This window comes from Lactuca saligna, chromosome 4 (assembly GCF_052625555.1).
Source record: "Lactuca saligna cultivar CGN05327 chromosome 4, ASM5262555v1, whole genome shotgun sequence".
NCBI classification, from domain to species: Eukaryota; Viridiplantae; Streptophyta; class Magnoliopsida; order Asterales; family Asteraceae; genus Lactuca; species Lactuca saligna.
Window position 1 is genome coordinate 337,532,989 of NC_136420.1, and position 24,252 is coordinate 337,557,240.

At 41.6% G+C, this 24,252-nt stretch overlaps 1 protein-coding gene across 4 annotated transcripts; it reads right to left on the minus strand.

Moving 5' to 3' along the window:
* Nucleotides 1-19,835: 19,835 nt before the first annotated feature.
* Nucleotides 19,836-23,889, minus strand: LOC145044233 (transcription factor GTE9-like). Of its 4 annotated transcripts, none has more exons than XM_078993101.1 (9): nucleotides 21,946-23,889; nucleotides 21,798-21,846; nucleotides 21,590-21,715; nucleotides 21,393-21,466; nucleotides 21,223-21,301; nucleotides 21,044-21,121; nucleotides 20,815-20,976; nucleotides 20,539-20,669; nucleotides 19,836-20,452 (listed from the first exon to the last, which is right to left on the minus strand). In XM_078993101.1, exons 1-9 carry the CDS (start codon nucleotides 23,125-23,127, stop codon nucleotides 20,120-20,122), a joined length of 2,214 nt encoding a protein of 737 aa, XP_078849227.1. In that variant the 5' UTR covers nucleotides 23,128-23,889; the 3' UTR covers nucleotides 19,836-20,119. The 4 variants fall into 4 exon arrangements, with proteins under 4 accessions (XP_078849227.1, XP_078849225.1, XP_078849226.1 ...); XM_078993099.1 differs by having other exon boundaries at nucleotides 21,044-21,133; XM_078993100.1 differs by having other exon boundaries at nucleotides 21,223-21,304.
* Between the last annotated feature and the right edge of the window lie 363 nt (nucleotides 23,890-24,252).

Here is a 24,252-nt window from a genome sequence, read left to right on the forward strand (position 1 = left end):
GGAAGTGTTTAGTGGACGAGACAGCGGTCGTTCCCTTGGAGGATATCCAGGTCGATAGCGGCTTGAATTATATCGAGAAGCCGATAGCAATTTTGGAACGGAAGACCAAGACCTTGAGGAACAAGGTAATTCAGCTGGTAAAGGTGCAGTGGCAGCATCGGAAGGGGTCTGAATGGACATGGGAGGCTGAAGAAGAAATGAGAACGCACTACCCGGAGTTATTCGCAGATCCAGCCGTAGCAGACTTCGAGGACGAAGTCTGAAACAAGTGGGGGAGAGTTGTAACGACCCGTTTCCGGTATGTTAATTAATTTGATTTTGGGCTAAGTTTTCAAGAGGGACTCGGCGAGTTCTAGCCTGACTCGCCGAGTCGGGTCGCGCATCTTGTGCACGCGGGAGCCGGCGACTCGGCGAGTCCATATCCTGGACTCGGCGAGTCCGTCCGTCTGGGTGAAACCCTAACTCCCCGGGTTTGCTCACTATTTAAACCCCATTATAGCCTCCATCTCGTCACTTTCCCCCTGAGAGCACTGTGAGAAACCCTAAACCTTCCTCTTGTGAGCTTATAAGTGATCTTGTTCCATTTTGTGAAGGGGTGAAGAAGGAGAAGAAGAAGGAAGCAAGGAAACGAGTTCTAGTGCCAAGATCCAAGGTCAAGTGTGACCTTATTGAGGTATTTTCGGAGTTCTCTTCTGGTTTCATGCTTAAACTTCCACTAGAGCTCTTTTAAGGGCTATTTGATGCTTGTTCCAAGCTTTATGCTTGCTTGAATGTGTTATTAAGCCGAAATACCTTTGGATCTGAGTGTTGGGGTGTTGTAGAGTCCAGATCCACTGTCTTTTTGGAGTTACATTGCTTATTAGCCATGGATCTACCCTTATTGTGCATATTTTAGTCTTATTTCCCTCATTCATGTGGTTGTGCACGTAAAGTTGGAAACTTTACGTGGTAAAACAGCTTAATGGACCTAGATCTATCATTTGCATGTGTTGGATTCAAGAGAAATCGAGTAAAAATATGTTGCATGGCGGCGACTCGATGAGTCAGGTCGCGAGTCCCGAGTTCTTCAGTTTCTTCAGTGTCGAGTGGACGAGGTGAGTTAGGGAGTGGACTCAGCGAGTTAAGAGTAGACTCAGTGATGGAGGGACTCGGCGAGTTTGTTCATGCAACTCGGCGAGCCCAAGGCAATCTTCTTGAGGATCAAGAACAACTCGTCGAGTCTGTTCATCTGACTCGGCGAGTCGGATGAAGATCATCTGAGTTCTTGGATCCAGAGGGTACTCGTCGAGTCGATGCCACACTCGACGAGTAACAGCATGTAAGAGTTGAGCGGAGAGTCTAGGACTCGGCGAGTCGGGTATCCCGACTCGGCGAGTCAGCCCTGAGTAAGTCAACTTTGACCAAGGGTAAAAGAGTCATTTTACCCTGAGTGTAGTGCTAGTAATTGATTGAGTGTGTTTATGGATTTGTAGCCGAGGAGATTCAGGAGCAGCAGCCGTTAGCTTTCCGAGCCACACACTCATCCGCTAGCTTACGAGGTGAGTTTCCTTCCCGTAGGGGCGGGTCTAAGGCCACAATGCCGGCCCGTCCAGTTAATAGTAGTTTCCGGACTTCGGTCCGATGTAGTAGTTAGTATGTTTGAGGCCTTCGTGGTTCAGACATAATTCATGTGCTATGTGTTATGTGTTTTATGTTCCGGGTTGCGGCCCGATGCAGTATGCAGTATGTTTGTTATGATATGCTATGCTATGCTCAGTCAGTTTCGGACTTCGGTCCGATGCAGTCAAAGTCCGATGCAGTCAGTTCCGGACTTCGGTCCGATGCAGTCAGTTCCGGACTTTGGTCCGATGCAGTTGGTTCCGGACTTTGGTCCGATGCAGGGGACAAGGTCCCAGTCAGTCCGGACTTCGGTCCGATGCAGTTTCCGGGCCCCGGCCCGATGCAGTGGGTAAGGCCCAATATGTGTTTATATGTTGTTGTATGGTATGTGGTAAGTTGGGGGAGCTCACTAAGCTTCGTGCTTACAGTTTCAGTTTTGGTTTCAGGTACTTCCGCAAGCAAAGGGAAGAGCTCTGGGTGACGGCATCGCACGCACCACCGTTTCAGCTTTAGTCTGGATTTGATTTAGTTGTTGTTTTTGGATATAGTATGTTACAGTTTCCGCACAGTACTTTATTATATTTTGGGGCATATCACGCATGGTTTATTTATATGATACTCTGATTATAGTTTTGATGGTATTAAAAACGAAATTTTTGGGTCGTATTTTTGGGTCGTTTCACGTGTCGTGTTCGGGTTGGCGTGTCGCTGGTTGTCGTGTTCGGTTTGGTGTGTCGTTGGTTGGTAGGTTGGTGGGTCAGAATATGCCAACCCAAACACGAACCATTTAAATACACAGGTCACAGGTTGGCGGGTGTAGCACCTGGTTCCTGGTACGTAAAATCTATCTTAGTGTTTTTCATTTTTAGCCTTGGACTCGGCAAGTTGTAGGTCCGACTCGTCGAGTAGGGATGGGGTCAGGAACACGTTTAAGTTGGCGACTCGGCGAGTCCCCGTTGACTGATGAAACCCTAAATTTCAAGGGTTTGCACCCTATTTAAGCCTTCTTATCCACCCCAAGCTCGCCTCCTTCACCCTCAGAGCTCCCTATATCGTCAAACCCTTGTTCCTTGTGAGATTGAAGCATTTTGGTGTGTTTTCTTGAAGATTTTGAGAGGGGAGGAGAGTATATCAAGAAGAGAAGAAGGAGGTCAGGCATATTGGTGTTATCTTAGTGATTTCCTTGGTGTTATCTTAGGGATTCTTAGTGATTTCATGCTTATTGTTCCTTGTAGCTCCATGAAAGTCTTTCTTGAGCCTTCCCCAAGCTTGTTTGTGTATTAGAGTGGATGATAAGTTGTTTAGCCTCTAGATCTAGGCATGATTGAGCTCCAGGAGCTTGGATCAACTGCCTTTATGGAACCATAGTGCATGAAAGCCCTAGATCTACTCTTTTGGTGCATTTTGAGCCCTAAAACCCTCATGGGTGTTTATTTACACGTAAAGTTGGAAACTTTACGTGTAAACCAGGCCCTAGAAACCCAGATCTATGAATGGAATGGGTTAGATTCAAGCAGAACCGCATGTATAGTATTTGCATGTGGCAGATTCGGCGAGTCATTCATCTGACTCGGCGAGTCGAGTCGCGAGTCCCCGAGTTTTCCCCCTTTTCGTGTTTGCGGGTTGGAGTAGTGAGTCACAGGGTGTGACTCAGTGGGTTGGAAGCCAGACTCACTCATGTAGTAACTCGGCGAGTCAATGCCATGACTCGGCGAGTTCAAGGCAATCTTCTTGCCTCAAGAACGGACTCGGCGAGTTGTTCATACAACTCGGCGAGTCTAAGCACGGAGTGTTCTTTAGATGAAGACGAACTCGGTGAGTTGTTCATACAACTCGGCGATTAGAATGAAGAACGATTGGTCATCAGCTTAGAAGGAAAACTCATCGAGTAAATGCCAAACTCGACGAGTAGAGACGAGATAGTGGTCAGACAAAGGGATAAGGACTCGGCGAGTTGACAAGCCAACTCGGCGAGTCGGGTCAACTGGAAGTTGACTTTGACTTTGAATCATGGTTTGATTAAGGGTAAATGGTCAGTTTACCCTGAGGTCAGTTAGCAGTATTTGACTAAGTGGTTGGTGGGAATTGCAGCCGGAGAATTTCCGGAGCAGCAGCAGCAGACAGACCGTTCCCACACAGATCAGCAGCTACGAGGTGAGTTACCTTCCAGTAGCGGTGGGTCTACGGCCACAATGCCGGCCCACCAGTAGGAATTGTATGATAGATGTTTGTCTCTGTGACATTCATCTAGGGTTGCTACTACCTGTGATATGTTATTGTGCTAGTATGATATGATGCTATGTGCTAGTGACAGTAGGGGGAAATAGTCCCCCAGAATACCGGTCGATAGGGCCGAAAGGGCGGTCATGCCCAGCCATGCTAGATAGATTATGTGATATATGTGTTATGTGGTAGTAGTAGGGGTGAAATAGTCCCCAGTATCCGGTCGAGAGGACCGAAGGGGAGGCCAGCTCCCAGATATGCTAGTCAGTATCCGTCGAGAGGATCGAAGGGGAGACCAACACCCAGATATGCTAGTCAGTATTAGGTCGAGAGGACCGAAGGGGAGGCCAGCTCCCAGATAGACTAGTTTGTATCTGGTCGAGAGGACCGAAGGGGTAGGTCGGGCACCCAGATATGCCTGACAATATATGTATGTTATGTGATTGTATAGTATGTGGTATGCTGGGGGAACTCACTAAGCTTCGTGCTTATAGTTTTCAGTTTTGGTTTCAGGTACCTCTTCTTCGAAGGGGAAAGAGCTGGCGCGGTAGCGGCCCATCACACACATGCTTTGTATTCCGCACCATGAGATCTTTCTGGAGATTTGTACTCTGACATTATTATGTTTTATGAAAATGTTTTCCAGACATGCGATATCTTTATAAAAAGTTATGATCGGTAAACGTTTTATTTCGAATGTTTTGCTAAGTATACGTTTTCAAAAATGAAATTTTTGGCTCGTATTATTGGGACGTTACAAGTTGGTATCAGAGCCCTGGTTTGAGGGATTCGGACACACCTTCGGGGGTGTTTGAACTCAAATCGAGGGATTATTGGGTGATAATTAGGGATTCAAATTCTAATCAATCTTTGTCCTTTCTAATTGTAGATGTCGAACGCTAACAACGTTGCTGCTAGTTCATTCACATTGATGAGCCTTTGTCAAAAGGTGACTTTCGATGGAATGAACTTTAGCGAATGGATAAGATACATTCGCACGATTGCTCGCTACGAGGACAAGGAGTATGTCCTCGATGAAAAGCTCGAGAAAATCAATCCAGAAATCGCTACTCCGGCTGAAATCATCGCTTTTGAAACTCATGAGCGTGATGCAACGAAGTTTCATTGCATCATGATAGCCACTATGAACTCCGAATTCCAAAAGTCCTATGAGGACATGTATCCGTACGAAATGCATCAAGACTTATTGGAGAGATACCATCAAAACGCGAGGCGGGAGCGTTACGAGATCTTCACTAACATGATCTCTGCTAAAATGGGACATGGAGAATCTTTAACCGTACACTTGCAAAAGATGCAAAGGTATGTTGATCGTCTTTGCAAGTTGAATGTCAACTTTAGGGAAGATTTGGCTATCGACATGGTACTTCATTCCTTGCCTCCGTGTTACAACCAATTTAGGATGACCTACCACATGAACAAGGAAGAGATCACCCTAAGTAAACTCCAAGGTCTCCTAAGGGTTTCTGAGAGCAACCTCAAGGACAAGTCTGTTGCACCAACTCCCAATCCTCCTGTTGCTCACATTTTGGCTATTGGGCAGGGAAGGGGCAAGAAAAGGAAGGATCCGTCTAAGAGCCACCGCAAGGGAAAGTCCCGAGATGATTCCTCTTCTAGTGGGACCAAAGTTGATCCTACTAAGCCCAACTCAAACCCAAAGGAGGCAGAGTGCCACCATTGCCACAAAATAGGGCACTCGAAGAGAAGCTGCCCAAAATACCTGCAAGCTATCAAGGAAGGAAAGATCAAGCCATCTTTTGCAGGTATTTACACAATTAAATCTAATAATTCATCTCATGCTATTTCTTGGGTCCTCGATACCGGATGTGGTTACCAAACTTGTTCTGAATTGCAGGGACTAAGAAGAAATAGGGATGTGGAGCATGGAAGAATAAATCTAATCATGGGGAACAGAAGATCGTCGCCTGTGACCAAGATTGGAGTGTATTCTTTAGTGCTTAGTAATGGATTATGTTTAGATTTGGATAATTGTTGCTACTCTCCAGAAATGGCAAGAAACACCATTTCGTTTCATGGTTTGTTTAGACAAGGATTTAGATTTTCTTTTAATAATGAGAATGGTTCTATTTATGCTTATCTAAATGGTGTCTTATATTTTGAAGCAATGCCATGTAATGGAATTTATGAAACTGTTATGATTGTAGATAACCTAGGAAATGATGTTTTATGCATGGATTCTTCCAATAGTATGGATAGAGCATCCTTGTGGCATTATTGTCTTGGACATATCAACAAGAAGCGCATAGCCCAACTCCAAAAGGATGGAGTGTTGGAGTCATTCGACCTTAGGGAAGATGACACATGTGAATCTTGTTTACTTGGAAAGATGACCAAGTCACCCTTCACTAGCACATGTGAAAGGGGTGAGGGTTTATTGGACCTCATACATACCGATGTTTTAGATCAACCACAAAGGATGGGAACCGCTTCTATGTGACTTTTACCGATGACTATAGTAGATATTGGTATATTTACTTAATCAAGCAAAAGTCAGAAACGTTTGAAAAGTTCAAAGAGTTCAAAAATGAAGTGGAGAATCAATTGGGCAGGAAAATCAAGATGCTTCGATCCGATCGAGGAGGAGAGTACCTAAGTCTTGAATTCCACGACTATCTCAAAGAATGCGGAATAGTTTCACAATTAACGCCACCTAGGACACCACAATTGAATGGTGTGGCAGAAAGGTGTAATCGAACCTTGTTAGACATGGTTCGTTCTATGATGAGTCGTGCTTCACTATCTATCTCATTCTGGGGGTATGCCTTAGAGAGTGCCGCCCATATCCTTAACCGAGTCCCTACGAAGAAGGTTGCCAAAACACCTCACGAGATGTGGATGGGGAAAGCTCCCTCATTAGCACATATAAAGGTTTGGGGTTACGAGGCTTTCGTAAGACGAGATACTCACGACAAGCTCAAACCTCGTAGTGAGCGATGTATTTTCATCGGCTACCCGCAGAAATCCTTTGGATATCTCTTCTATAGACCGAGTAACAATGTTGTCTTCATTGCGAGGAGAGGGGTTTTCCAAGAACGAGAACTCATAAGCCAAGGAGACAGTGGGAGGCAAATCGATCTTGAAGATATTCAAGAATCGATTGATGAAGGAACCTTCGCTGGCAATCAACCCGAGGAAGAAACTCCGGTTGAACCTATTGACCAGTCCTTACCTCTTATACGTTCCGAAAGAGTTAGAGTTCAACCCCAGTTGTATGGTTTTCATATTACTACTGAAAGGGACACGTATATTAGTGATGGTACACTAATAAATCTAGATGAACCTAATAGCTTTAAGGAAGCCATGGCAGGCCTAGAGTCTGAAAAATGGAAAGAGGCAATGGACAGCGAGATCCAATCCATGTATGACAACCAAGTTTGTAATTTGGTTGATAATGTGTCCGGACGTAAGACCGTTGGGTGCAAATGGATCTTCAAGAAGAAGACCGACATGGATGGAAACGTACACACATATAAGGCACGATTGGTTGTGAAGGGCTTTACTCAAACTCCCAGAGTTGACTATGATGAGACCTTCTCACCAGTAGCGAAGATAAAGTCTATTAGAGTGATGCTAGCAATTACCGCATTTCATGATTATGAGATTTGGCAAATGGATGTCAAGACCGCTTTTCTTAACGGGAAGTTGGTTGAGGATGTTTACATGGCTCAGCCAGAGGGTTTTGTTGATCCGAAGCATCCAAATAGAGTTTGTAAGCTTGAGAAGTCCATTTATGGACTTAAGCAAGCGTCTCGCAGATGGAATCTTTGCTTCGATGAGAAAGTCAAAGAGTTTGGATTTGTACGAAGCAAAGATGAATCATGTGTATATGTCAAAGCCAGTGGGAGTATAGTTAGCTTTCTCGTTTTGTATGTAGATGACATATTGCTCATAGGAAACGACATCCTGACTCTGCAGGAGGTTAAGTCTTGGCTCGGGAAGTGCTTCGCTATGAAGGACTTCGGAGAGGCTTCCTATATTTTGGGAATAAGGATAGTGAGAGAAAGAAGTAAGAGACTAATAGGACTTAGTCAGAACACTTACTTAGATAAAGTACTAAAACGTTTTAGTATGGAAAATTCGAAGAAGGGAGAATTGCCGATATAAAGTAATGCCAAGTTGAGTAAGACTCAAAGTCCGAGTACCGAAGCCGAGATAGCAGAGATGAGCCGAGTACCATACCCTTCCGCAGTTGGCTCAATCATGTAGGCTATGACTTGTACTCGCCTTGATGTAGCCTTTGCTTTGAGCATGGTTAGTAGATATCAAGGGAACCCTGGCAGAGCCCATTGGATTGCGGTCAAGAATATCCTTAAGTACCTTCGGAGGACCAAGGAATGGTTTTTAGTCCTTGGGGGGAGTGATGACTTGAAGGTGTGAGGGTATAGTGACGCCAACTTTCAAACCGATAGGGACAACTTTCGTTCGCAGTCGGGATGGGTATTTACTCTTAATGGAGGAGCAGTAACTTGGAAGAGTTCCAAGCAGGAAACCGTAGTTGATTCAACGTGCGAATCAGAGTACATTGCAGCGAGTGAAGCGTCGAAGGAGGAAATATGGTTAAAGAACTTCATTGGTGATCTTGGAGTTGTGCCTACCATAAGGGAGCCTATGGAAATTTTTTGTGATAATGAAGGAGCGGTTGCCTTGACCAAGGAACCGAGGGATCATTGTAGATCTCTTCATATCGACAGAAAATATCATTTTATTAGACATCAAGTAAAAGAGGGATACCTCATGTTGAGGAGGATATCATCAGAAGATAACCCAGTAGATCCACTTACGAAGGGACTGAGTAGGGTTAAGCATTTGCAGCATGCAAGGAGTATTGGGCTAAGAGATGATAATAGATTAGATTAGATAATTTTAGAAACTTATAATAGATAAATGTAATTTAACATTTGATGAATAAATAAAGGGGTATTATTTATAAGTGAAGTTACTGTCATATGCTAAATGTTTAAATATTGTTTCACTTTGCATGTTTTGACTTCCTGAATAATTGAGTTTATTTGGAATAATCGAATTATTCAAACGATCCACAATCGTTCATATGTTGGAAGTAGGTATGAATGAAGATTGACATGAATTGGTGTGTAGATTGTCTAAATGGTATTAGACATAGCAAAAGTTTGCTGCACCGTTCATGAGTGCTTATGAACTAGTTTTGAGCATTGGAACAAACCCGCGCTTGCTGGAATCACCTTATGGAATTTGATGAAAAGGTTGATCGCAAGACGATAATATCATATGGTCTTAAAACCTAGATATATGGTATGTTATTTGTTAATTGGTTGTACATTGATAATGCGAAACCGCATCAGTAAATTGATGTTATAAAACGCATTGTTGTGTATAATTGATTAATGAATAAGTAAATGCATATAAGTCGAAGTTTATTTGTTACTTTTATCCTAAGAGGGTAAAAGCGGTATCTCGGCCGCTCGATGATTTGATTTGACTTATGTGTCGGGCCCGGTCAGAACTAAATTGATGTGTTCGATTAAGTTCTATGTCGAATAAATCTGAGATCGAGAAACCAAATGTTGGACAATTGGTTCCATAGAATTGATAGCATGATATCTAAACAGAGGACTATACGATCCCTTATCTAAAGGACAAAATTGATAAGATCAGAGTTTGACAGCGTCTTTGAGAGCTACGATTGTTAATCGTTATATATAGTTACTAGACTTATCCAAGTGGGAGACTGTTGGAATAGTGTCTAAGGCTGCAACTATATTTGGTAAGTACTTGACCAGATTGAGCATGGTCCTTTTGGGTTGCCTTCACCATAGCAACTTGAAAGGATGATTTATAATGAGAGAAGAAATATTATTAATATATTATGAGAATAATATAAGGAATAATAATATTTTTATTTGATTAATATAAGTCAGAAATGAATTAGGAATTAATTTGGTGACTTAAAGAGATTAATTGAATAAAGGGGTATAAACTCTCAATTGTATGATAGTAGTATTTTGAGCAGTAACTCCTTAGAGATAAGGGGTGGACGGATTTTAGGGTTTGGATAAACCTACAAATCGTCCAAAGGCTTATCAATAAGGAGATTGGATTGCTTAGAGCCTAAGTTATCCAATTAGGGTTTTAAGGGTGAAACCCTAGGAGGCTCATTAGTATAAATACACCCATAACGGTGAGGAAATCAACACCCTTGTTATTAGAGGATCCCTGGCCGATTTCTCATCCTCTTCCATCTCTCTCAAATCATCATCTTGCTAGTTAGTGTTTGTAAGCCATTAGAGGAGTGACATTTGTGACTCTAAGCTCCAAGGACAAGAAAATTCAGGCAAGTAATTCAAGGTATTCTTTTAGATCTGATTTCTTGTGTTATTATACTAGATTTATCAATCAAAGTCTTAGATACATTGCATGTTCAATTAGAGAAACCTAGATCCAAGCATTAGGGTTTGTATGTGCACATACGAATGTTCTTATGGCCAAAAACCCATCAATATGATGCTATGTGCTAGTGACAGTATGGGAAATAGTCCCACGGAATACCGGTCGATAGGGCTGAAGGGGCGGTCATACCCAACCATGCTAGATAGATTATGTGATATATGTGTTATGTGGTAGTAGTAGGGGGTGAAATAGTCCCCAGTATCCGGTCGAGAGGACCGAAGGAGAGGCCAGCTCCCAGATATGCTAGTCAGTATCCGGTCGAGAGGACCGAAGGGGAGACCAGCACCCAGATATGCTAGTCAGTATCCGGTCGAGAGGACCGAAGGGGAGGCCATCTCCCAGATAGACTAGTCTGTATCCGGTCGAGAGGACCGAAGGGGTAGGTCGGGCACCCAGATATGCCTGACAATATATGTATGTTATGTGATTGTATGGTATGTGGTATGTTGGGGGAACTCACTAAGCTTCATGCTTACAGTTTTCAGTTTTATTTTCAGGTACCTCTTCTTCGAAGGGGAAAGATCTGGCGCGGTAGCGGCCCATCACACATATTCCGCACCATGAGATCTTCTTGGGGATTTGTACTCTGACATTATTATATTTTATGAAAATGTTTTCCAGACATGCGATATCTTTATAAAATGTTATGATCGGTAAACGTTTTATTTCGAATGTTTTGCTAAGTATACGTTTTCAAAAATGAAATTTTTGGCTCGTATTTTTGGGACGTTACAGCGGGTTTCGAAAATAAACCCATATATGACCCACCAACCCATTTATTTATACGGTTTCACAGGTTGGCGGGTTCGTGAGTCAGATTTGGGTTCGTGGGTCAGATTCCATAAATAAAATTGACAATTAAATATGAATAAGTTCTTGATGGTTGATGCAAACATATCTGAATTTTAGACATTTAAGTCTTAAACATCCAAATAAAAATTAAAAACATTCATAGAAACACGTTACAGACTTAGCCTTATAGGTTACGACTTACGACCTTAGACCATCCACCACGAGTCAAAATATCTAAACAATCAAATGGTCTATGAACCAATGGTATATATTATATAATACTTATTAAATATTAGTACTTGATACATAAATACATTTAAAAATAAAATATATATTTTTTATTAAGAATATAAACGGGTTGGCGGGTCAACCCGTTTATTTTTTGAGAAACCCATATATGGCCCATTTAATAAACGAGTTGGCGGGTTGGCAGGTTAGCGGATTGAAAAACTCAACCCAAACCCATTTATTTTGTATCGTGTTGCGGGTCGTGTCGCGAGTCGTGTCAAGAATTGCCAGCCTTAGTGTTGATTTTTGGGGATTAGAAAAAGAATGAGGTGATTTCTAGACTTGGATTCAGCAAACAACTCTTCTCACCATCTTATTGTGCATCTTATGGACTCTTGTAAGTCCTCAAGTTCCAAGCTTTTTGGTTTATCGTGCATAAATCTAGGTTCCTATGCCTTAATTTTCATGTCCTTGATTACTGGGTGGTGAGATCTCATAAAGTTTGCAACTTTATGAATCTCCAGGTCATTTGGGGTCTTAGATGCTTTAAATCTGGAGTAATATTGAGTTTTAGCATCATGCATGGGAGATTTGGCCAAAAAACCTCATTTTGACCAAATAGAGTCCAAGACATGCATTGAGCATGCATGTCTAGAAAGTAAGGATTTTATATTGTTATTTGATGCTAGAAACATTCTGGAAATAGGGATCCAGTAGTGTTCAAGAGAAAGTGCTTAATGGGCTAAGCCAAGTTATGATTTTTTGCCCTATTTAGATCTAGAAATGGGATCTCTATCCCTTAGAGAGTCTAAAGGGATAAAGTTGGAAACTTTATCCACTTGGATCTTAGAATGAACCAAATATGGGACTTGGAGCCCTTAAGAACAAGGACAATCAACTTAATCCATTAAGTTGTTGGGAGCCCAGTGCCCACAGTGTGCTGGCTTGGCTAAGACCCGCCTATTTTGTCATTTAGTGGCCACGGCATAGCGATCTGCTGTAGTTGTGTAATATCCATAAAATTTTGAAAATTTTAAAACTTTTACATAAATCCAAAAACCATCATTATGTGCATATAGTTTTCAAAATAAGTTCGACATCAGAGAAATCCCAAGAATCGTGAAACAATATATGAGGAGGTGCACAATCACACCTTTGCCTTCCCGCAATTCTATGAGGTACCTAAAACATAATCCAAATCTGTAAGCCCGAAGCTTAGAGAGTTCCCCCAAAATACCAATCACAATACAAAAACCAGAATAATATCACAAACAACATGCATTCAGAGCCTTCAGTCTGACTGGAATGCCCCACCAGCCTACAATCTATCTGGTACGCTTACAGAACCTACAACATGACTGGTACGCCACCTCGGGCCTTCATCCTATCTGGAACGTTCTTCAGGCCTTCGGCATGACTGGTACGCCCCACTGGCCTTCAGTCTATTCGGGACGCCTTGGGTCTGTTGGCCTTCAGCATAAAGCAGGTCCGCCTCAACCCAACCACACATAACATGTCGACATATACATAACAATTAAACATATAACCAGTCAATCAGACAAACAGACAGATCTTACAGATCACTAAGTATAGTATCATCCTATTATCAAGATACAGATCTAACAAATCAGTACAATACTCAATCATGCAATAATCAAGATAACAATCCAAAAGGGTCGGTCGTGGTGTCTTCGACCCAACAAGTACGGTGAGGAACACTTACCTCAAAAGTAGTGCTAAACCGGTAAAATCCAACTCCAAAACTCAGCTCCAGACTCAAATGCCTACAACCACCATGTAACCATTTCTATCAAAACCCAGAAATACCCAAAATGCCCTCAAAGTCAAACATGGTCAACCATGGTCAAAGTCAAATTCAACAGTAAAGGTCAACAACCCTTGTTGACCTAACTCATCGAGTGCACCTACCAACTCATCAAGTTCCTACAGTATCCAGAGAACCGGGGAAACCCTAGCTAGCTCATCAAGTTGGCTGGACAACTCGCCGAGTTTTCCCAACTTAACACATTCCATCCTTTTTCATCAAGTCTAACGCTTTAAAATGTAGATCTGATACCCAAGAGCTAGAAAACCATGTAAAGTTGCTAACTTTAGGTCCATGTATGTCACCAAGAGGCTCCAAAGCTCAAAGAAGGCTTAATAAGGGACCTAAAGCATGAAGGGGTCCTAGAAAGTGAGAAAAGCCATATTGGAAGTACGCCGAGCGTAATCCTAGTACACCCCGCGTACTGGGTTGGTGTCCCTGATCAAATTTTGTGCATAATGGTGTACGTTGAGCGTACAAAGGGAGGTACGCCCCGCGTAACCTCACTGTGGCCTTTTTGGGCTAAATCTTATAATAGGCCTTAAGGGTTGGGCTTGGATCTTTGGGCTTGTGTACTAGAGACTTTGAGCAGAGAAATAGTATGCCTTGGGCCTTCATGTTGGGGCTTGTCACTTGGAATTGAGAGTTGGGCCTCGGGAGATCCCATTTATTATTGGGCCTTGGTGGGCCCAATGAGTGTTAGGTTGTTATTGGGCTAGTTGGTGAACTACCTTTAGACCTAAAGAGTTAGGACTTGGACTTAGATCTTAATTGATTAATTGTGGATTTTGGCCCAGTGTTAGAAGTCGGTGCAGCAGCAACATCTATATGAGTTGTTCATCATCCGAGGTGAGTCTTCTCACTATACTCTATCATGAGTGGTGTTTATGTGTGACCGGAGGGTCTTATGTGCTTATATTGAGTATTGTGATATCCTGCATTATGTCTTTGTAATTTATGATGTGTATTATTCTGATCTTACTGAGTTAGGACCGTAGGGTCCACCCGAGTTTTGGGACCAGAGGGTCCCACTGAGACACATTGACCGGAGGGTCTTATCTGATTATAGCCATGAGAGGCTAATGAGATATGTGTGGTGTTTTGGGGAAGTCACTAATGTTATGTGAAATGTGTTTCAGGTTCTTCTCATGATTGCGGGAAGGCGTCGACTTGATTGTACACATCAGAGAAAGAGTTATGTTTCGAGGATCCTGGATTATTAATCAAACAATTATGGAGTTGCGTTTTGTAAATTAAATAAATGAGATTTCTGTGAAATATGTTATGAGAATTATGTGATTTTAAAATGAAAATTTTGTTGAAAATTTACAGTGTTACACATGAACTATATTGAGAGGCCGATAGCGATGTTGGATAGGAAGGTGAAGGTCTTAAGGAATAAAGAGGTGCCCTTAGTTCAAGTTCAGTGGCAACATCGGAAGGGATCCAAGTGGACTTGGGAGCGGAAGTCTGAGACTAGGTATATGTCACTAACCCTTGTTTTATTATAGTGTTCAAGTTTGGCCCTTTATTTGAGAAAATGTGGTAGCTGAGTATGCAAGGCATACGCATGTGTACGCTCAGCGTACTCATGTGCATGATTTGGACGCGGAAGCCACCTAGTACGTTGGACGTACCAGAGGGTACTCTAGGCTCATAATGAAAACCCTAATTGTGGGGTGTGTCCCTATTTAAGGAACATGATGGCCTCATTTCTGGCCACCATTTCCAGTTCTCACCCCCCTCAAAACCCTAATTTCCGTCTCTTAGCTTGAGTGGCCATGTGTAAGCTTCTAAGTGTTCTCGTGGGATTCTTTAAGTGATGAAAGAGCTTTGAATAGAATAGAGTAGGAGTCCAAGCTTTGGATCTGATCTTCCATGTGGTTGGTGCATCATTTGAAGGTATCAAGCTCAAAGCTTTCTCATCCTTTTGATTTGTGCATATTATGGTTCATTTTAAGGTTTTTGTCCCAAATCTTGAAGCTTTATGAGTTTGTTGAACTCCAGAGCCTAATACATATCCCTTTAAGTGTCTCTAGTGGAGTGGACTCATAAAAATGGAATCTTGGACGTCAAAATCACCCCATGCATGAGATATGAGCACTTTTGTGAGTAAAGAATGAGAGTTTTTGGGTTTTAGACTTTCTCAACCATGCAAGGCTTAAAGTTGCGAACTTTATGGAGTATGAGCCTTTAGTGAGTCCAGATCTGAGAGTATAGCTATGGTCTTAACATATTAAGACCAAGAGAGTGGGAATAGTAAGTATGGGACATACGTTGAGCGTACTCCCAGGTACGCGCATCGTAGCGTCGAAGATCCCCGATGCATGCATGGCGAAGTAATATGCCCATCGTAAAGGGTTGCACGTGCTGCTGTTAACTTTTGTTGACTTTTAGGGTTTGCTTAAACTGTGGACTATAGAGGCCATGGAAGGGTAAAATGGTCTTTTATCCTTCTGAGAATTTGTAGTGGGTTTATGTAACACCCAAAGTCTGGAAGGCCAAGAGAGGAAAGAAAACCCTAATTTTAAAGGGTGACTCGGCGAGTCCAAGGAGAAACTCGGCAAGTCCGAGCGGGATCCGGGTCGAGGAGTAAGTGACCGACTCGACGAGTCGGCCAAGGGGACTCGGTGAGTCTGGTCTGTGCGAGGAAAACCCTAAAATCGGGACTTGGAGCCTATTTAAACGCCTCATTCTCTCCCCTAGGGTTCCTTTACTGCCTCTCTAACCCAGAACACCAAACCCTGCCGCCATATCCATTATTTGAGCCATTTGTTGCCTTGAAGGGTGAATCAAAGCTTGGAGAAGGAAAAAGGAACTTGGAGGAGCAAGAAAGAACTATAGATTTGGGATTGTGAGTACATTTCTGAGCATTTGGAGGTAATAAACTAGTTCTTGGACCCTTTTTGCACCTAGGTCTATGTGTGGTTGTTGGGGCTTTTTAGCCATAATGTTATTCATTTGAGTTAGAAGCCAGATCTGAAGTTGCTACTTCAGATCTAAGCATATTATGGTCTTGAGAAGCATGAAGTATCAGCCATTGAGTTGATTATGGAGCCTCTTTGCCTTAAACCCTAGTTTATGGTGTATTTTGCCTAGATCTCCTTCTCTACACATAAAGTTTGCAAATTTATGTGAGAAATAGGCTTGGGAAGGGTAGATCTACAGTTTGGATTCCATGCATGACTCAAAAGCCCTCTGCATCTAAGGGGATTTGAATGGACTCGGCGAGTCCTTTGAGTGGACTCGGTGAGTAGCATGAAGGTGAGGAGCAACTCAACGAGTGGGATGAACAGGTCGTCGAGTCAGATGAAGATTGCCTTGTACTCGGCGAGTCTGTTCTTGGACTCGGCGAGTCAGGTTGCGAAACCCCAAACCCTTTGAGTTGAGACTCGAACCAGTGAGTCGGGTGGAGACTCGGTGAGTTGTACAGGTCAGGACTCAGAAATCGGTAGACTCGACGAGTCATGGACTGACTCGGCGAGTCGAGACGCGAAAGGAAGGATTCTGAATATATGAACTCGGCAAGTCAGTAGGGTGACTCGGCAAGTAGGGTTGACCTGGAAGGTTGACCTTGACCAGGACTTTAACTTGGACCAGGGTTGACTTGGTTGTCTTTCGGGGGTCAGTTAGACTCAGTGTTGCATTGATATTGGTAGTTCGGGGAGCAAGGGGAGCAGGAGTTCAGTGAGTTGCCGGGCAGCAGCTAGTTAGATCATCAGTAAGTTCAACTAGTGCAAGTGAGTTTCCCTTTGTGTGAATGGGTCTAAGGCCACAATGTCGGCCCATGTAGTTATGAGTAGAAGACCCAGGGTTAGCCCTAGGCACAGTATGCTAGCATGATATTCCGGACGAGCTCCATTATTAGCGGGCGGGTGCCCAAGGATTTGTTTATATGATAGTTTATACTTGTTGTTTGGGTGATACATGTATATGCCTGGTAGGGAGGTGAGTGTGGGCGAGGTCCCGTATCTCACCAATAGCAGAGTGTGGATGGGGTTCCACGTCTCATTAGTAGCAGAACAGGGGCGAGGCCCAAGTTAGGGAAGGAATGAGAATGGGCTGGGCCCGTATCTCACTACCAGTAGGAGCGTGGACGGGGTTCCATGACTCATCAGTAGCAGGACAGGGGCGAGGCCCAGGACAGGCGAGGCCTTAGGACAGGATCAGTCGTATGAGTTTAGCTTATGTGTTGTGATATGTTTATGTGTTATTATTTGTTGTGGCCTTAGACCCATTCACACAAAGGGAAACTCACCAAGCTTCGTGCTTACATGTAGTATGTGATTATGCATGTGATTATGCATGGTATGTGGTAGGGTGGGGAACTCACCACACAGAAAGCGGGCGTGGCCCAATATGTGTAATATGTGATTATGCATGGTATGTGGTAGGGTGGGGAACTCACTAAGCTTCTTGCTTACGGTTTTCAGTTTTGGTTTCAGGTACTTCCGGCAGCAGAGGGAAGAGCTCGGGGTGATCGCATGGCACACACCATAGATTAGAGAGCGTGGGAATGTTTACTCTGATAATGAACATGTGTTTTGAAAGTTAATACTCTGATTATGTTTTGGAATGATGACTTTGCTTAAAGTAATATTTTATTAAAAGAAATTTTTGGTCTTGGATTTTGGGTCGTTACAGTTTAGCCTAACATCTTTGAGGGTGGTTTATTAATTAGAGATAATTATGGTATATGTTAGGCAGAGGCTAGACCGGTGATTCGAGTACGAGACATATTTGCTTTACATACAAGGTGGGTTTTCTCATTACACTTACCATGAGTGGTATCATTGCATGACCGAAGGGTCTTGTATGCTTATATTGAGAATTCTGACATCCTACATTATGTCTTTGTAATTTATGTTATATATTATCCCGAGTTTATTGAGTTAGGACCGGAGGGTTCCCACTGAGACACATCGACCGGAGGGTCTTTATATAGCCATGAGAGGCTAATGTCATGTGTTTGGTATTTTGGGGAACTCACTAAGCTTTGTGCTTACCGTGTTATGGGTTATGTGTTTCAGGTACTTCTCAGGATCACATGAAGGCGTCGGTTTGATTGTACACACGAGATGGAGTTTATGTTTTTAAAGGATCCTGATTTATTAAACAATTATTGAATTGCGTTTTGATAATTTTTAACAGATGTGTCTCTTTTGAAATGTGATATTTGGAATTATGTGATTTTGAAAATGAAAAAAAAATAGTTGAAAATTTACAGTGTTACAGATAAGGTGTCGTTTCCGGTTGGAATTGGGCTTTACCAGGGTTCGACTCTCAGCCCATACATCTTTACCTTGATATTGGACGATATGTTATCGAAGACCTAGGGGAAGTGCCTAGGTATATGTTTTTTTATTGTTGATTGTCGAGTCTAGGACTAACTTGAACTCTCGTTTAGACACATGGAGGGTTAGGTCAGTAGAGAAAGGTCTTAGGATTAGCACTACTTAAATCAAGTATCTTTGGTATAATTTTAGCGGGGAGACAACTATTGAAGGATTAGAGATTAATATAGGGTAGAAAGCTCTACCCTCGACAAAGAGCTTCAAGTATTGGGGGTCTATGATCCATAAGGTTGGAGGTGTATGTCAACCATTACATAAGGACGAGTTGGTTAAAATAGAGGGCACCCTCAGGAGTCTTGTGTGATAGAAAGATCTCGTTGAAACTAAAGAGGAAATTTTACAGGGTTGCTATTAGGCTTGCCCTTTTGTATGGATCATAATGTTAGCCAATAAATTAATAAATAAATAAATAAAAGAGAGAATGAGAGGAAGATAGAAATAGAGGAAATGAGGATCTTAGGATGGACATTTTGTTGAACCTTGTTGGACATAATAGTGAGTGGGTATGTTAGAAATTTGTTGGGAGTGGTGTGGATCATCGACAAACTGAAGAAGGCGATTGAGGTGATGTAAACATGTCAAAAGGAGGCTACCATAAGTATTGGTAAGGAGAGTAGATTCAATGATGATTGATGAAAAGGGAAGGAAATGACGTTCTAGAAGAAAGCGAGTGGATATTGTATGGCTAGACATGGAGAAGCACCTGGTTTTAAAGGACATGACATTAGATAGGAAAATGTAGATGTATTGTTTCTTTATGATGTTTAGTGTCGATGCATGCTCCTTGCTCGTATGGTTGTATTATGATTTTATTCATGTATTTGTTTTACTTTACCCATGTTTGCCTCATTATAGGTTCTCTTACCGATATGTTCGTAATATAATTTTCTCGTGTTCATGTTTTTGTGCACACTTGGACTTTTACAATCATTGTTTTATGTATTTTAAGGATAATGTTTTCATACATTCCAAAGGTTGTCTTTGTGTCACAGTCGTTCTATCCATAACGGAGGTACGACTGTTATCTTACCCATTCGTTTTATCACATGCCTATGTTATTTTTTTACACAAAATGACAAAACATTGAACTAGTTGGAAGCATTTAGAGTACCTTTTTTGGATGCTATTGAAAAATGATCAAACACGATAAAGATAATCAAAATCAAATAACCAGTTGCTGTAAAACGTTCAAGTGTATGTTTGGTTTCCTTTTGAAAAAAAAAATCACGATGAGAAACCTTTTTGATGGTCAGATTTTGCGAAATGCAAAAGAAGAAGGTAAGAGAAGGATAAAACATTGTTGCTAAGGCAACCATAAGTTTGTATGATTAAAAGATAAAGCATAGTTTAGGAAATTTGAATTTGAATAAGTGGTATAAATTAATTAATGTTATATATAGAAAGTTAATAAAGTCGAAACCAAGAGTCTTGTAAGACAAAACAAAGGATTACATTACATGATGCTTTGTTGGAGCCATGCATATGCATGTGATGTGATTGCCAACACTTGCTACTCCTGGCTAGCTCCTTGATTCATCAGAACTTGCCAACAATCATGTATCATGTATCATGTATCATGTATCATGTCATGATGATGGCATAATTTATCAGCAAGCAGCAGCAACAGCAGTCAGTTGATTTCACCCTCTTCGACGTCATTATTTACTACCCCGACACCCACAAAAGCAAGTGGTTCTTCCTCTTCCTCTTCTTCATGTTCATCTTCATCCCTTTTCATATATAAGCCTAGTTGTTCCAAAGCATTGGTGCCTCCAAATTTAAAACTCCCTAATCCAGAACCCGAACCCGACCCTGACCCTGACCCTGACCCATCCTGTGACTCAGGGCCAGGGCTTATCTCATCTAAGCAACTCGGTAGCATCTGGTCTGGCTCAGCAGCCCTTAGCATTTCCAAGTCTTTCAGAAACCGAGAAGCCTCATCGATCTCAACCGTCTTTTCAATCTGCCAAAAGTATATTTAATAAAATGATGTCAGAAAACAAACAAGGTTACTTGCTACTTGTTTGGAAATAGAAAAACACGGAATACCTTGAGTAATGCTTGTCGGGCGGCTTCCCTCTCGAGGTCTCTTTTCCGTTTTGCTTCGGCAGCAGCTTCCGCCTCCACTCGCCTTCGAGCATCTTCTGCTGCCTTGGCTTCTGCTTGCAGTCGCGCTTTTTCTACACACCCAATCACCCATTCCCAGATGTGATATGGTGGATTTATAAAGTTTTTAAAAATTATAAATATATATATATATATATATATATATATATATATATATATATATATATATATATATATATATTATTTGGGCTAACCAACCTTTCCTTTTTTGGTTTTCAAGTTGCTGGGGGTCTGCTTTTTCGTCCTGGTGGAGTGTTTTTTCTCGAGCTTTTAGAATTGTGTCTGCAAAACGGTTTTTCAAAAGTGCAGCCCTGTACAGCTTATCAGGTGACACCTGTCTCTCGTTTTCATCCACTTCACCTAAACAAATCAACGGTCAACAATTTTCATTTTTCATTTTTCATTTTTCATTACCACTGCTTCTTACCATCATCGTCCTTCTCCTTCTGGCTACTATCATTCATTTTGTTTGGCTTCTGGCTCTGCTGTGAATTTTCTTCACCATCTGAGACCCACTCTAAATAAATTATAAATCACCACCAAAACTCTTTTTTATCATCTATTATAATACTACTATTATATTCTTCATTTCATAAAAGGACTCACTATTTCCTGCTGAATGCTTCCTGTCTGTCTTCTCATCCGAATCTGTTCCACCACCATTCCTCTCCTCATCCTGCTGCTGCTGCTGCATATATATAAATAAAATATTAATAAAAAAACTAGGGCTTGTAATGTTGGTCTGCTATCTTGCAATTTAGAAACTTAAGATATACCTTTGCCCCGGTAAACGAAGTAGAAGCTTTAACATCTTTTACCTCCTTTTCAGAAGCACTGCTAGAATCAGAATCTGCAGTCAACAAACACTCAAGTCTCATCAAAGGTACAATTCACACCCAACCAACCACTCTTAAATTAAATGCTAATGAATTTTTTACACAACATAGTAAAAAGAAATAAATAACCTAATTACCACTAGAGACGCCTCCTGAAGTAGTCTGTTTGTTGTTGTTTCTGTTATCTAATTCAACAGGAGGATAGCTTGAAACAGGAGCCTCATTCCCACCAGCATCTACATCCTCATCCGCAACATCATTCCCTGTAACACGTTAAAACGCAAGCATGAAAACCTGCTGTTAACTCACACTTTCTCAAATATAGTAAGGAGACATCTACTATACCTTTGTATAACTGCATAGTTGAGTTACTAAGCCCTGATTCATTTAAAAGCTGCACTTGTAACAAGATATAAATAATATTATCATTTTTGGGATATCTTCTCATGGGTTATTATATATTATATAAATGAAGGAGAGAAAAAAAAAATACCTCAATGACACAAGGTTCTGCTTTTGCATGGGTTTGTTTCTCTCGGGCATGGTCATCCAACATCTTGCGTAATTCAAACAGAGCCGCATCATTAAGAACATCAATATCAATCTCAATCTCATCTTCTGCAGCTTCACTACCATTTGAACCATGTTTCTTCAAAAAGTCGATGACATTATCTGGTAGATCACCCAGATAAGTTTCCAACTCCCTACTTAGATTATGTTTTTCTTCATTTGTCATCACCAACTTAACTGGCTCAGGCAACAGCTTTTCTTGTATTGAGGTAACTTTTCTCTTCTTTGAAGGAGGCATTGGCTTAACTAAATCAATCACTTCATGAACTGGTTGTTGTTGTTGCTGTTGTTGAGAACCATTTGCAGGTAGTTTCTTCTCAATAGGCTTCCATCTTAGTTCAAACAACTTACTAAGAATATCTGCCATTATATGCACATCATTGCCTGGAGGGTTATATGTCATGGCGTTTGAGAAGGTGAGCCTGACATCAGCAGCAAACTGAAGCGGACTTGAATAGTTACCTGAGCTGAGTTTAACTTTTATGGTCCCTAAATCCATGGGTTTCTTGATAACGTTGAAGTAATCTGGAATTTTCAGGGCAACAACATCAACAGGTTTATTGAACACCCAACCATGCTGATGCGCCATTAACTTTTTTAACAAGTTCTCACACTGTTTCCTCAAAATCAGACTGAAAGTCTCTGGTAAAGCTGGTTCATTTACAGATTGTAACCTTGAAACACTTGGATTTGTGCCTCGTGCCTTCTGAGCTTGTGGATCAATTGATTTCCTCAAGTTTGTTAGGTTTCCTTGAGCTTTGTTGGAGCTTATGATATTGCTGGAAGATGACATTGTTACATGAGCCCTGTCCACATCCACTCTCTTCTGAAATGTCCTCACTTGATCAAGTTCAGATCGCAACCGAAGTAACCACTTCTGTTTGTCAGAAGATGGAAGTGTTGACAAGGGGACGCTTTGTATAGGCACACCAAAACCATCATGCAATGCAGAGCTCAACTTAATCCATTTCTTTCTATGGCCACTTGAGTTCTCATAGCCAGATGTCTCCATATGATCACGTCCAGAACAACCAGACCCTTCAGATTCTTCATTGTGAGGAAATCCACCTGAATAAGCATCAGGAAACCTATCCTTCTTCGCCATGACTCTCCTAACAGTTTACACCCGATCCACAATGCTGTATATTACAACCTACTGCTTAGCACAGATTTTTCTTAGAAAGTTCCCTGGAATTTCACGACAAACCATCAAATTAGTCCTGAAGATCCATGACTATACCCTGCGGCTCGCTTCCCGTAGAAGGAAGACAGTATCTATTTAGATAATCATTTCCGGTTAGATTAGGGTATTACACATGCATACGTCGGTTCGTGAAATATAAAGTCTCGCGCAAACTCAAATTATGCAATTGATCGACTCTCTTGTAGAATTACAACTACTCTGAATTAAAATATCGAATTCACCTATTTTGCCATCTCGAGTTTAAATAACAGCGTGCGACGATCGAAAGAGGGGCAGAGAAAGAGGAAACCCTGATCTTAACGCAAAAATCTTCTATCGTTCGCAAAGTGAAAACAATGATCTTTTACGCAGGAAGCATGCTTCAATACGCACGATAGATTATACCGGGTGATTCGAACTCATAGCCCTTTAATCAACACCAATGATACCAGAAACGATAACATAACCCTAGGTCGGAATATCCTGCGAATTGAAGCTTGTGAAGTGGAAAGAATGCAGTGGCTGAAACCCTAGGAAATCAGTAACCGGAGAACGACAGTGCCGCAGAAACTTCCTGATTGATTCGAGCGACGACTATATGATCGTACGGCATAAATGCAAGCAAAGTTGAACTGGAACTCTTTAGAGAGAGAGAGAGAGAGAGAGAGAGAGAGAGACTGACCGTCTCTTTTATTTTTTTCTTTGTGAGTTTATAGAGTGAGAGTGCAGGATAGATCTAAGCCGTTGAATTACGCCGTCATCAGAATCAACGGTGTTCATAACTTTTCAGATCCAGCATCTGATGTAGATTCACGTGAGGGAAGCGTGACACGGTTATGAAACTTTAATTTTGTTGCAGTTTTAGTACGCTTAAATTGAAGAATTCACAATTTTAACCCTGGTAACAAAAAACCGTCAAAATAATTTGTATAATCGTGAAAATGTTCATGTCATTATAAAACACGTAAATTTTTTGTCCAAAATCCTTTTTTAATAACTAACTAGCGAAGAAGACATGCATTGTACGGGTCAATTTTTTTTTATTTA

What these genes read in the sequence shown, in the direction of transcription:
- LOC145044233 (XM_078993098.1), bottom strand. Translation starts at nt 23,127, where the DNA reads ATGGCGAAGAAGGATAGGTTTCCTGATGCTTATTCAGGTGGATTTCCT. An exon ending in CTTCGTTTACCGGGGCAAAG is followed by an intron (nt 21,305 to 21,392) that starts GTATATCTTAAG and finishes ATATATATGCAG; the next exon opens with CAGCAGCAGCAGGATGAGGA. An exon ending in GAAGCATTCAGCAGGAAATA is followed by an intron (nt 21,134 to 21,222) that starts GTGAGTCCTTTT and finishes TAATTTATTTAG; the next exon opens with AGTGGGTCTCAGATGGTGAA.